General features: G+C 38.7%; 1 protein-coding gene across 1 annotated transcript in view; it reads left to right on the forward strand.

The window, feature by feature from the left end:
• arhgap15 (Rho GTPase activating protein 15) overlaps positions 1-12,259 on the forward strand; it is a 47,821-nt gene that overhangs the window by 16,063 nt on the left and 19,499 nt on the right. The window contains exons 7-12 of the mRNA XM_066641152.1: positions 1,991-2,089; positions 3,058-3,196; positions 3,701-3,823; positions 6,897-6,995; positions 7,097-7,174; positions 8,841-8,975. Coding sequence (XP_066497249.1) covers positions 1,991-2,089; positions 3,058-3,196; positions 3,701-3,823; positions 6,897-6,995; positions 7,097-7,174; positions 8,841-8,975 — 673 coding nt within the window. The remainder of the gene's footprint in view (positions 1-1,990; positions 2,090-3,057; positions 3,197-3,700; positions 3,824-6,896; positions 6,996-7,096; positions 7,175-8,840; positions 8,976-12,259) is intronic.

Genomic DNA, 12,259 nt, shown 5'->3' on the forward strand with positions numbered 1-12,259 from the left:
CTTTCTTTTGCCAAGCTCTAACATGTTCCAGAAGAGTGGAACATATGACAGATCAGGACAAAAGCTTTGGAAATTGAGATTACAGCCAGCAGCTGAGGGATAAAGCTGAATATAGCTGTGTACATTTGTAAGAGATTAACGTCACATTCAAACCTAGTGGCTGCTTTTGTACGAAAGCCCTGCCTTGGTTCTACATTCCTCTGATAATCTGCCTGAAAATGGTGTCCTTTGATGTCCAAAGGATCTGAATCTCTTTAACCTTCAGAGGGATGTTTCTATAGCGTCTTTTAAAAGAGAAGTTAATAGAGTCATCAATTTAATTTACTTGAAAGGGCTCAAACTGTAATGCCAGTGATGTAGGGGTGAAAATTACGGCACTGACAACAAATAATTTCACAGGTTTTTCATTCAATTTAAAAGCAAAAGCAAATAATTCAATCTTATTTGACACACAGAACATCATTTGATTCAGTGATTCACGAGTCAGTTGATTCAAAATACCTGCTTGTTTCTACACTCTGTCAATTTTATTAACTCCACTGACCATACAGTAGCACTTTGTAGTTTTACCATTTCCGAGTGTAGTACACATGTTGCTGTGCATACTTTTTAGCCTACTTTTACCTTGTACTACCAAACACCAGATTTGGGTGGTGGATCCTTCTGTGGCACTGCAGTGGCACTGATCAGACACAGGAGTGCTGCTGGAGCTTATAAAAAGTATAATGTGTGTAGAAACAAAGAGGTACCTATCATATAAAGTGCTAGTAGATTGAAATGTACAATCAAAATCCTCCATCAGAGATAAATATGCACATACACAGCATTCAGGAAATGATCATTGCTACCATAACCATTGCTATATAAATGAATTCTTAAACCAGGCGTTCCAAGTCCACAGCTGCGCAAAACCTATTACGCTCATGTCTGCGGGCGCCCTCAAGGAAAGACAAAGCTTCGGAACGAGCATGCTGCTATACAGCAGAGAACAGAGGGATGGCAAACCCATTCTGACAGGATTTTGTGCCCTGAACCATTCCCCTTACAATCCACTCTCGCCCCAAAGAGACTGATGTACTCCCCGCTGCCATCCTCCCTCACAGTCAGCAGAGCTTCTTTCAAACAGCCGCAAAACTTTGAACGGCAATGGAGAGTGACTAAGGAAGACAAAGTCTTGCCCTGTGATTCCGTGTGGTATTTTTAGACCTTCACCATTTTAAAATGAAGTCTGCTTCTGAAAAAGTGCAGAGAGTGCCACGTTCAATAGCAAGTAGCACAGTTCCCCAACGGTCCTTGACAACACTGACCTTAGCAACGGCATTTGGTGGAGGCTGTCGCTTATGCCGCATGACGGTGCCATGTGCGTTCACGTCTCACTGGAGAAAACAAGTGCAGCATTTAGGCAGGTATCATACTAACTCTGACATCCCCCCAGAGCAGGGTCTCCAGTCTTCCTTGGCTTTGTTTACCATCATGTCATGGCGCAGATGTAGGAATATGCTGGAAGAGCCAGCACTGTCAATTTTGCATATGTATCACTATGTGGCCTAAAACTAACCTCTCTAGAATTGGAATTTGAAACCATAAGATGCTACAAGACTGTTTTCTTTAACCACACTGTATCCAAACATTTGTAGACATTCTCTATAGTTACAGAATTCAGCCACTTAAAGTTCTCTCTACGTATTGCTGTAGAGGTTCTAGAGCAGCTACAAATGAGTCTAAGGAAATCATGCACAATGCTAACATTGAGCAGTACGACTATCTTCTCTGGAGTGTTACACTTTTAAGATCCAAACTAATAATTCAGCATTGGCATGTGCCCTTATTAATAATTATGTGGTTACCTTGAAATCCTCACATCAATGTTCTAACGTCCCAAAACCAAGAAGAAGAGAAGCTATCAATGAATACCCTCTATCAAAGAACCAATGTATAAACACTCCATCTGTACATAACTTTATCAGCATTCATTCTTAATTATCCCCAGATCACCACCAAGTCTGGAGATGAGTTCCTGTTGCAGTCAGATGACTATGGCACGATCAAAAAATGGCATGATGCCATCAAAAAAGCAGTGGACAGATGGGTAAGTTGCTTCATTCCAGTATCTATTGGTATTTTTATTACAGTCAATGCACGGCTTTGTTTTTTCTGCTTTATAAATAGCCTCTCATTGCTCACTAGCAGTTCAACACAGACAGTATATCACCCAAAGATATTTAACCTCTGGTCACATTTTTGTACTCTTTGATTTCAGAATTAATTTGAAATGTTATGTCATGTTATGATGAATAAAAATGGTCTAGAATGTCTGGGACAAACAGGATCATTATCTTCTGTTACAAGGTTTATTTGCCTTTTAAGTTGCCCTTTTAAAGATATAAAGATTAGTTTAACAGTAATAATAGTTAATCGTACAATTTGCTGTGATTAATTGTGAATAATCATACTATCCATTCATAAAACTGAAGCTTTTAATAATGGATATTTAAATGTAAATTAAATCAATTAATGTAAGATCTACATAATGGAATTAAATTAATTTTAATATTGTCTATCAGTCTTAAACTGTCATCACAACACAACAATATCATCCTTCTGAAGTCAACAGTAGTGATGATGTGTTTAGTTTGCTAAATACAGCTGCTTTTACATCACTATACTTTTCAAAAAGAGTGAATTATGGGAAAATGTTTGTCCAAACTTTAGTTAAATTATTAATTAGTGTAAAAATAAATGAATGTGTTAAATGCCCATGTGCATTACTGAGTGCCATGGGTTAAACATCAGCGATAATCCGAGAGATGGAGTTCAGTGAGAATGATATCTTTTCCCCAGTGAAACCGAACCCAGCCGACACACACAAACAACACACTCACACAGATCTTAATCTCAATGAGAAAACTCGGTGAAACTATTCAAAGTTTAGCAAATAAAGGCCCTCCACCTCCATCAGCTCCACCTTCATTAGCTCTAGGACTGAATGTGTGCGTGAGGGGGTGAATTACACCAGTGAGTCATTTCTGACTGATGTCTCTTGTTTTCTTCCTCCAGTCTAGTGGTGATACCAGGCCTGGTGGAGGGAAGGCCTCCCTGGTGAGGTCCAACAGCTCAGAGTGCCTACAGCGACGAGCTGGTGACTCAACAAAGGTCAAAGGCAAAGAGTCCAAGCCTGAGAACAGACGCTCTCTCAGTGAGTGATGCGTGCAACCAAAAAAGGGAACATTACAAAGAGTAACAAAAATATCAAGAGACTGTGTTCAGGCAATTAACCAGTCTGCCTTGAGGACCCTTGAGTGTTAGTTGACCAATGACAATCCACTACAGTTAACAGTGAGAACCCTAACAAAATTAGAGCTGGGGAGTTTGATTTTGCTACAAAGTCCTGAAGGAATTCCAAACGAGTGGGTGTGGTTTAAATTACTGGGTGTGACACAAGTGGGTGTGGCCTTAATAAGAAGCTATCATCAAGTGCTAAAAGTGGGTAGAAGCCTAGATTTACTTCTATGCATATATGGAACTAAATAATAACTCACATAAAGCCCAAGGACATTTTAAAATAATGATGTTTGATCTCTCCACTGATAGTGGCTAGGCAACTGGAGCCATTGTCATGAATGAAGAAATATTTTACCCACCACAGATGACATTTTGATGTTGACCATTGAAGCTGTCCATTATCTTCTTTGGTCTACAGTGTTTAAGCTGAACTACAGTGCCTCAGACAGTGCGGATAAGAACGGAGTGAAGAACAGACTGAAGAAGTTCATCTCCAGACGGCCCTCCATGAAAACACTACAGGAGAAAGGCCTCATTAAAGGTAACGCTCTAGTGCAGGGGCAATTCATTCAAATTCATTAAGTTCCAGTTAAAGAACATTTTCTCGAGCCAAGGTCAGAACATAATGTATAACTTTATGATTAGTGCCATGTCCTGTACATTAAAATAGCGTACAGTTATTGCACCATTTTATGCAGTTAACAACCGAATGTCAAATCAAATTAAACATTCAATTACATTCCATTCATTGCCTGTAAGCGCATATCCAGTTCAAGGTGGTAGTGGGTCCAGAGCCTATCCAGAATCATTGAGCGCAAGGCAGGAACACACCCTGGAGGAGGCGCCAGTCCTTCACAGGACGACACACACACACACATTCACTCACACAGTCACACCTATGGACACTTTTGAGCAGTGTCTACCTACTAACATGTTTTTGGACCACTGGAGGAAACCCGAGGACCTGGAGGAAACCCACGTGGACACAGGGAGAACACACTCCTCACAGACCGGAGCTGTGTGACTGTGACACTAACTGCTGTGCCACCGTGCGGCCCAATTACATTTCAATATATTTCAAATGGATTTATAAATAATTATAAACAACATATACTCTTATTAAAACATCCTTTTTATCATTTCAAGTCGAATTTACTAATAAAACAATGTTTTTGAAAAAAGATAAAGCATAATTTAAATAATGCCTCTAATGACTGGTCTTGTAGTTGCAGTTGACTTTACTGCTTTTCCATAACCAGCAATCTGATTTGTTCTTATTGCTGGAGGGAGGGACTTCATCTGTTAGCAACAAGCTGATTAGCTTTTTATGCTGAAGGATGGGGCTAATCCAAAAACCTAATCCATAAAATCCATTCCTTTCACACAACAATGTCATCCCAAATGTGCTTTTATCATATGCCTTGTGTTAATTTTACTGGTCCTAGGACAGCGGTGTGTCACTCATTCAAGTCAAAGCGCTCATCATAATGCACAGATCTGATTGGCTGAGTAGCCTCACATGTGATATACAGAAAGCATTAATAATTAAGTATATGAGTTTTCAGGACCTCTAAACCTGAACCATAATGATTAGAAGAGTCACAAAATTAGTCTCAAATTTAAACAGCTCTTATCAGTTCCAGGTCCAGGTCCAGATCGGACAGCGTCTGGGTCCAGACCCCAGATTATTCGTGACCCCTGCTCTAGTGTCTAGAAAACAGGAACAAATGTCAAATGTTCATGCAACTTTTGTGGGCATGCCGCCTATTTTCCAAGCAAGCTGACAGCAACATGAATTCTGAAAGTTCACTAGGTCAAATTTGCACGGAACACTTTGAAATAAATTCCGCTGATTAGCCAAATGGAGTATCTCCACTGTGTGTTATGTATCATAGATGATACGTTATATTACCTGGCATAAGCTTTTGTAGTTGCCCATAAGTAGGTACAAAAACAGGAAAGACACTTTATAATTCAAAGTGTGTGGTTTTATAACCCATTAAAGCACTGTTTGACAAGAATGAGAAGTTAAAAATGAGAAGTTTTAATTCCTAAGAACTCTTCTATAATGTATAAATCTGAAACTAAATATGTATGCATATTTTTAAACATGCTTTTAGTATTAGTTTAACTTTTATTATCTTAACCTTCTTATAAGCATATTTAAGAGTTTTATAGCATGTGAGCACATGTATCTCCTTAACAGTTATTAGATTCGTTTTTAAAAGGTATTACCTATGTCATATAAAGCTTTATAATCATGATTTGTAAGACATGTAAGTGATTTTTCCTCTGATGTGTGCAGGCTTATGCCTGACATAAATGTGGTATATAAGCCTTATAAATCCTGTGCAAAAGTCTTATGAAGACAAGATTCAAATACTGTATGATTGGCGAAATGTGGGATATAAGTTAATGGAGTTTTCCAGGTATTTTCCAGACATTTCCACAAAATAAATTCCCTCGTCTCCCAGGACGAATCAATTTCCCAGTGTGCCGAGCAAGAGCATGTGCCTCTGCTCAAGCCTGTAACCAATGCACTCTTACAGCACGTGGCATTAAAAGCTTTCTTGGCATTAAAAGCAGGGTGGGAAATTTGTAGATGAAGTGGTGATGATATTTGTAATTTCCTCTGGTGTCTAACAGGGCTGTTTTTAATGTCGTTTGAGCATCTATGGGGGAAAAAGGAGATCAAAGAGGACGGCATTGACGGGATAAATAAAAGTCCTCTGGGATTAAGAAATAGCGCAGGTGGCCCCTCCAAGGCAAGCTAGTTAGCGCCACATCCTTCTCCATATCACTCTCGCTCTTCACATCGTATCGCACCATTAAAGGGTAATTTATTTCAAAAAAGGTTCCCTCCCTCCACATATTTCTTGGGGAAGTGGTGCGGATAGGAATTTGTATGCAAAGGTGGCTCGCTCCCAGTCATTTATGCATTTAGCACAGCAACTTCCCCCTCAACACCCCACCCCCCCACACCCCACATCCTACCTCAACCCCAACACACACACATACACACACACACTCCTCTACCCCCACCTCCCCCTATCTCTTCCCGAGCGCTCAAACGAGAGCAGGCCATCTTTGATGTTCCATAAGCCTTAGGGAGAGCTCGGCTGGCCCCATATTAGTTCAATCGCCAAGTTAATAGACTGTGGGTAACTCCATATTGACACTTCCCGGATTGATTGAAGTGTGCCACATGATGGCGGCTTGCGATTTTTGTTTAAAAATAAATAAATAAATAATTAAAAATAACTTGGTCATGAACCTTGTTTTACTTGAGGCTAAATATGGCATATTTGCTGCCCCTTGTGTAGCTACACTCACACACATTACACAACTAGTCAGGTCTCAATCCTAACCCTAACACTAAGGAGTGTAGTGTGTTCTCCCAGTGTTCTCCCATTCATAAACTGACTGACTATGTGAATAAAATAACTGGGTGAGTGAGGGACATTGTCCACAGGTGTGAGTGTATGAGTGACTGGGTGAGTGTGTGATGCCCTGTGTTGGACTGGTGCCCTGTCCATAAGGTCTTGCTTCATTTATCACTTTATGAATGAATGTGTAATGTATTATTTATACGGATAATTGATTTCTTTTCATAGATTGTGTGTTTGGTTGTCACATGTTGACTCTGTGCCAACGTGAAGGGACCACCGTGCCCAAATTTGTCCGGATGTGTGTGGAGGAAGTGGAAAAACGAGGTATGTTCTTTGGTTTGCTGCAGATTTTGAAAGTGTGGTAATTTTTTGTTTCTTATGGTGTAATTATAACTTTCATATTCCATTTTACATCGCTGTCTCAGGGCTAGAGGCTGACGGTATCTACAGGGTGAGTGGCAACTTGTCCACAATTCAGAAACTACGCTTCATAGTGGACCAAGGTAACCTTCATCTTCATTTTAAGACTTCCAATATGGCGTCAAATAAAATAGGTTCTAAAGTTCTGAGAACCAAAAAAACAATAAATGACATTTTGTAATTGAGAAAACTGTCATTAGTATTGATAGTTATAAAGTGAGAAGCTTCTGAAGGTGATGGTGAAACTGAGAGAAGCTCAACTGAGAAAAGGCAGAATGAAAGTGAAAACAGATTCTTCAAAATAGAGGATTATATGCAGAAATATTCTGTTTACAAACCTGTTTTTATAACTCTCAATATTAATGACCGTTTTCTCAATTACAAAATGTCATTTATTGGCTATGGATTCTGTTTTTTGATTCTCAGAACTTTAGAACCTATCATATAGATTATATAGGAATGGTTTATGTATTATCTATTTGTAAGATGCTGTGTGACATACTGATAATGAACCTTAGACTAAAATAAAAGACAGGATCTGTTTATAGCATTGCTATAAAGAATCCTACAAGACCTACAAGTGCTGTCCTAAACCAAACAATCCAGCAACATCTCAAAGCATATACTTTTAAATGTCATGAGTCAAATATGCTTTATAACCATGTTATTTCTATATAAATAACCATTTTATATCACTGACTGTCTCAAGTCACATGAATTTGAGGATCTGGAGTACACCAACACACACACATTGTGAAACATTACCACACGCTCAGTTTTCTGTGGTCTGCCCACACTGTCAGAAAATCTGTCACTGTGGTGGTACCATCATGAGTACATATACATTTACTTTTAGTGACCAATAATGTGCATCTACTGTATCTTTTTTCTGAGAGTATACGTCAGTAAACATGAAATAAAACAAGTGGATTTGAGTCTCTCCTGCTTCTTAAGTGAAGAGTGCAAATACTTCATTATTGCCGTGACCCCTCGTCTGAGTCTCTCCAATCATAGCGCTATTATGTGAGAGTGCAGAGATGAGATTAAACTCAGCAACACAGACACAACGTGTTTGAAAAACTAAAAGCACTGAAAAAACGAGAATGGAGAAGAAAGAGAACCAAGTGAAAACAGTTAAAAACAGACTTTCTGCTTCTCGCTCCTCACTTCTGTGCACTCAGGGTAAGGGTGAACAGCGAGCGGCTCATTATCATTTAATAGAACAGGTGCTGAAACCAGTCTTTCTGAACAGGGCTGTTTATACATGGGGATAATGCTGCTGTTGGGTTTGATCCTTGGGGCATTTTGACCAAAAACCGGTGACAGATATTTCATTGAAACCCAAAAAAGGGGAGAATATTACTTCTTTTTTAACTGTTATTTTTCACGACGTTGTCATAAATGGTTTATGGAGGTGTTATAATGTCATTACGTAGACATTGTTCAAAAGTAAGTGTTATAACAGTAATCATGTTCCGCTTGAAAGCTTAGGTTAAATACTGTTGTGTTGTGTTTTGCATGCAATTATGCCTTGTTATATTCAAAGTTGTTTTTTCAACATACAAAAGAATGACTGAACTATGTTTGGGAACTCTCTGGGGATGTAATAACACTTTGGTGTTTTAGTGAAAGAACAAAGAACAACAAAAAGACTGACATAATGATTTTCAGTCTCTAATTTCCTCATCAAAAGCCTGATGTTTTGATTCTGTCCCCATAACCCCTCCTTTCTGTTTTTTGCATACCCAGAGGAGGAGCTGAATTTGGGCGACAGCCAATGGGAGGACATCCATGTCATCACTGGAGCGCTAAAGTTGTTCTTCCGTGAACTGCCAGAGCCTCTGTTTCCCTTCCGCTTTTTTGACTCCTTCGTGGAGGCCATAAGTAAGAAACTTTTCCTATCACTTCCTATAGCCACTGCTTTTAAGGAATAAATGCTGAAGGGTTAAATATAACTTCAGGGAACATGTTGCCAGATTTTGGGATTCAGCAAAGAGATTGAAACATAAACCTGTGGCCGAATCTATGAATCTACAAACCTGATTCCAAACAATATTGTGGATATTACGTGAAATGCAATGCAAAAATGAAAGCATTGGTTTGTAAATCTTTTTGACCTTTATGCAAATGAAAGACAAGAAATGTAATGTTTAACCCTAAGCTTCTTAGATTTTTGGTAAGTATTCCCTGATCTGGGAATTGACAGAGATGGGGACTTGAGTTTGAGACTCAGAGACTCGCACTTAAGTCGCTCAAACAGTGACTTCAGACTCGACTTAAGACTCATTTTCAAATGACTCAGACTCAAGCTTTGGGACCTCATGAACAATCTTTGTGTAATGTAATTTAATATTATTACTATAATTATCTTTATTATTGGTTTAGTGCCCTGCATTCAGCTACCTCTCTTTGGTTATAAATATACTTCTTTAATGATAATTATTGTTTACATTTTGCTGGATTTTTATTTATAGTAGTACATGGACTATAAGCCTATAGGCTGCATATTTATTTGTAATTATCTGATTAATTCAGCAGACTGCTGTTTGTTTGTCTGTAGCAAAGCACAACCCACAGAATTAGGTATTATTCTTGCTTGTTATTTATTAAAAACAAACAACCCGTTTAACGATCAAATAATGTCCGCTTGCAGTGGCGTAGCCCAAACTTGTTCCGAAGTCAAACTCGGATTCAGAGCACGAGACACAAGGCAAACACCTCTTTCTTTTAGTTTCCACCAGACGTGCCTTACCAAACCCTTCGCTTAAAGCAGGATTAAAATGGCAATTCATGGTTTTCAACCATAAGAGAGTTGACTTGGACTCGTGGTGAGAGACTTGAGACTTGACTTGGACTTGCAAAAAATGACCAGTGAACATGTCTGGAAACTGATGCTGTCAAAGTGCTAAAAAATGACAATTTGAAATTAGAAACAGTATGAAATGTAGATGATCAGAGGAAATCATGCTTGGACATAAAAGTATCCTCCAGGAATGTTCTAGTCTTTTATGAATGAGGATGGATGAAGTGTTGCTAGTGAACAATTCAAATGTTCAAGTGTAATACATGTGAATTTTGAAAAGCAGTGAATAAGATCATTAGATGAATTTGTTTGACATAAAGATGGCAATAAAATCTGCTTTTAAAACCCCCAAATTATATATTACACATTAATCAAAAGTAAGATGATAAGGTAAAAATGCTTTTGACCCAAATTCAGAAAAATGTTGCAAGCATCAAACTGGTGATGAACATATAGAAATCCAAAAGCTAAACCATCTAATGCAAGGGTTTATAATTACACTGTATTTACTAATCACTGCCAACATGTCCAAATGTATGTCTAGTTTTTCTTCATGTTTTAGGCATCATATACAAAGCAAACTTTCAGTAGATGACTTTAAGACTCATTCAGTGGTGGAAGAATGGTTCTGTATGTACAATGGCCAAGGCTGGGGTGTAGATATTAGTATTACACATTAGACTGAAATATCCAAGCTTGGATCCTTCATGAGATTCCAGATATGTCATCTTTCATGACCTTTCTGAGATGCCTGTGAGCCAAAAGGGGGCGCTCTGCGATAGGCCTCCCACATTGTGAGCTGCTCCCCTCTTTAGGGAGTGGGGGAATTCCTCAGGCCAGAGGGCATAGCCAAGGCCTGCGGTCCAGACAGAAACTGTCACCAGATCAGCTTTAATGTCACATGGAACACCACCCCCCGTCCAAAACACACACACACACACACTCACTTATACACACACACACACACACACATTGCCACAGCAGGCCAAACTCTGGGCCTCGATTTAGCCGTCCAAATGAAGCCATGCACGTCCTCTTGGGGTTCTCCACCTCTTTAAGATGCCATGTTCTTACTTGTGTGGAACTCATGGATGGTGTATTCTTTACTATGGATGTTGTTCCAGTGTTGACTCGTGTATAAACCGTCACCAAGTACGATTTTAGAAAGCGACATCATACTAACTGGCAACAGGTCATAGTTAGCCACCAATTCTATATTTATATAATCCACCTTAAGGTTAAGGTTTGATGGTTGACAGATACATTACCTACAGATATATCATCAGAAGTGGTCGAAAGTGCTTTTTTTCAATTGTAAACACTTCCTTTAAGCTCCATGTTTAAGGAAAGCTTACCTTTATCTCTCTTCTCACTTCTGTAGTAAGTAGCTGTTGGGATCTTACTCTTGAAAGTGTACAAGGAGGAGAGAGTCGTTCAGAGGTTGAAGCCCCACCTCAAAATACTTTGACACTTCCTAATATGTATTTAACATGTGGAGTTAATGCACACTTTAACAAATGATTAGAAGACAATTTGACACTGTTTCCATTCATGGACATAGATTCCATTTTTTCATCTTATTCTCGGAAATAAGGTGGAAAACACAAGCAATCAAGGACAGGATGGCAAGTACACTCCCTGGAGAGGGTGCCAGCCCATGACACACCTCAAATCAGGTATTAGTTAGATTTAGTTCATGCAAACTGTTTAGGGTTATGTTTGTGGTTAAGTTTAGTGTTAGAGTTATTGGAAGATTTAAATCTGATGTTTTTCAAAAATCACATTTACTTTCACATACATATTTAGCACACACTAGGAATGGTCTTTTAGTAAAGCATGTCTGTAATCACCATGAGACCAGGCTGGCCAAATACCTATATATTTAAATTTAAGGTGGTAAGTTTTGTACAATTTCTGAAATCTAGTTCCAATGATGATCCTCTGGTGCAGAGGTATTTATACTTAATATTAATATTTAAATAAATCAGGTTCAGATTGAGAAAATTCCCTTAAGCCAAAAATTAAACAATGTTTTAGTTTTTTTTTAATGCATAGTAAAATAAAGTGCCTAATGTATGTCTTGTAGTTGTAATTGACTTTACTGCTGCCCCTCACTAGCTTCAAAATATTGTCAAGCTTCCTCTGCTCACAGCATAACCAGCAAACTGATTGGCTCATTTTTCTCCCATTTATTTTTCAAACGGTAAATAATCTCCATGTTAATAATGTTTTTGGTTTCATGGGTCATCTCCCGAAGTGTCCAAAATCTAACTATTATCTCGTCCCATATTTCATTGTCCCCACAACAGCTGTGTTTGAGCCCTGCCCTGTGTGAGTCACACAAACAAGTCGCAGCGCTCATCAT

The sequence above is a fragment of the Hoplias malabaricus genome, chromosome 12, assembly GCF_029633855.1.
Source record: "Hoplias malabaricus isolate fHopMal1 chromosome 12, fHopMal1.hap1, whole genome shotgun sequence".
NCBI lineage: Eukaryota > Metazoa > Chordata > Actinopteri > Characiformes > Erythrinidae > Hoplias > Hoplias malabaricus.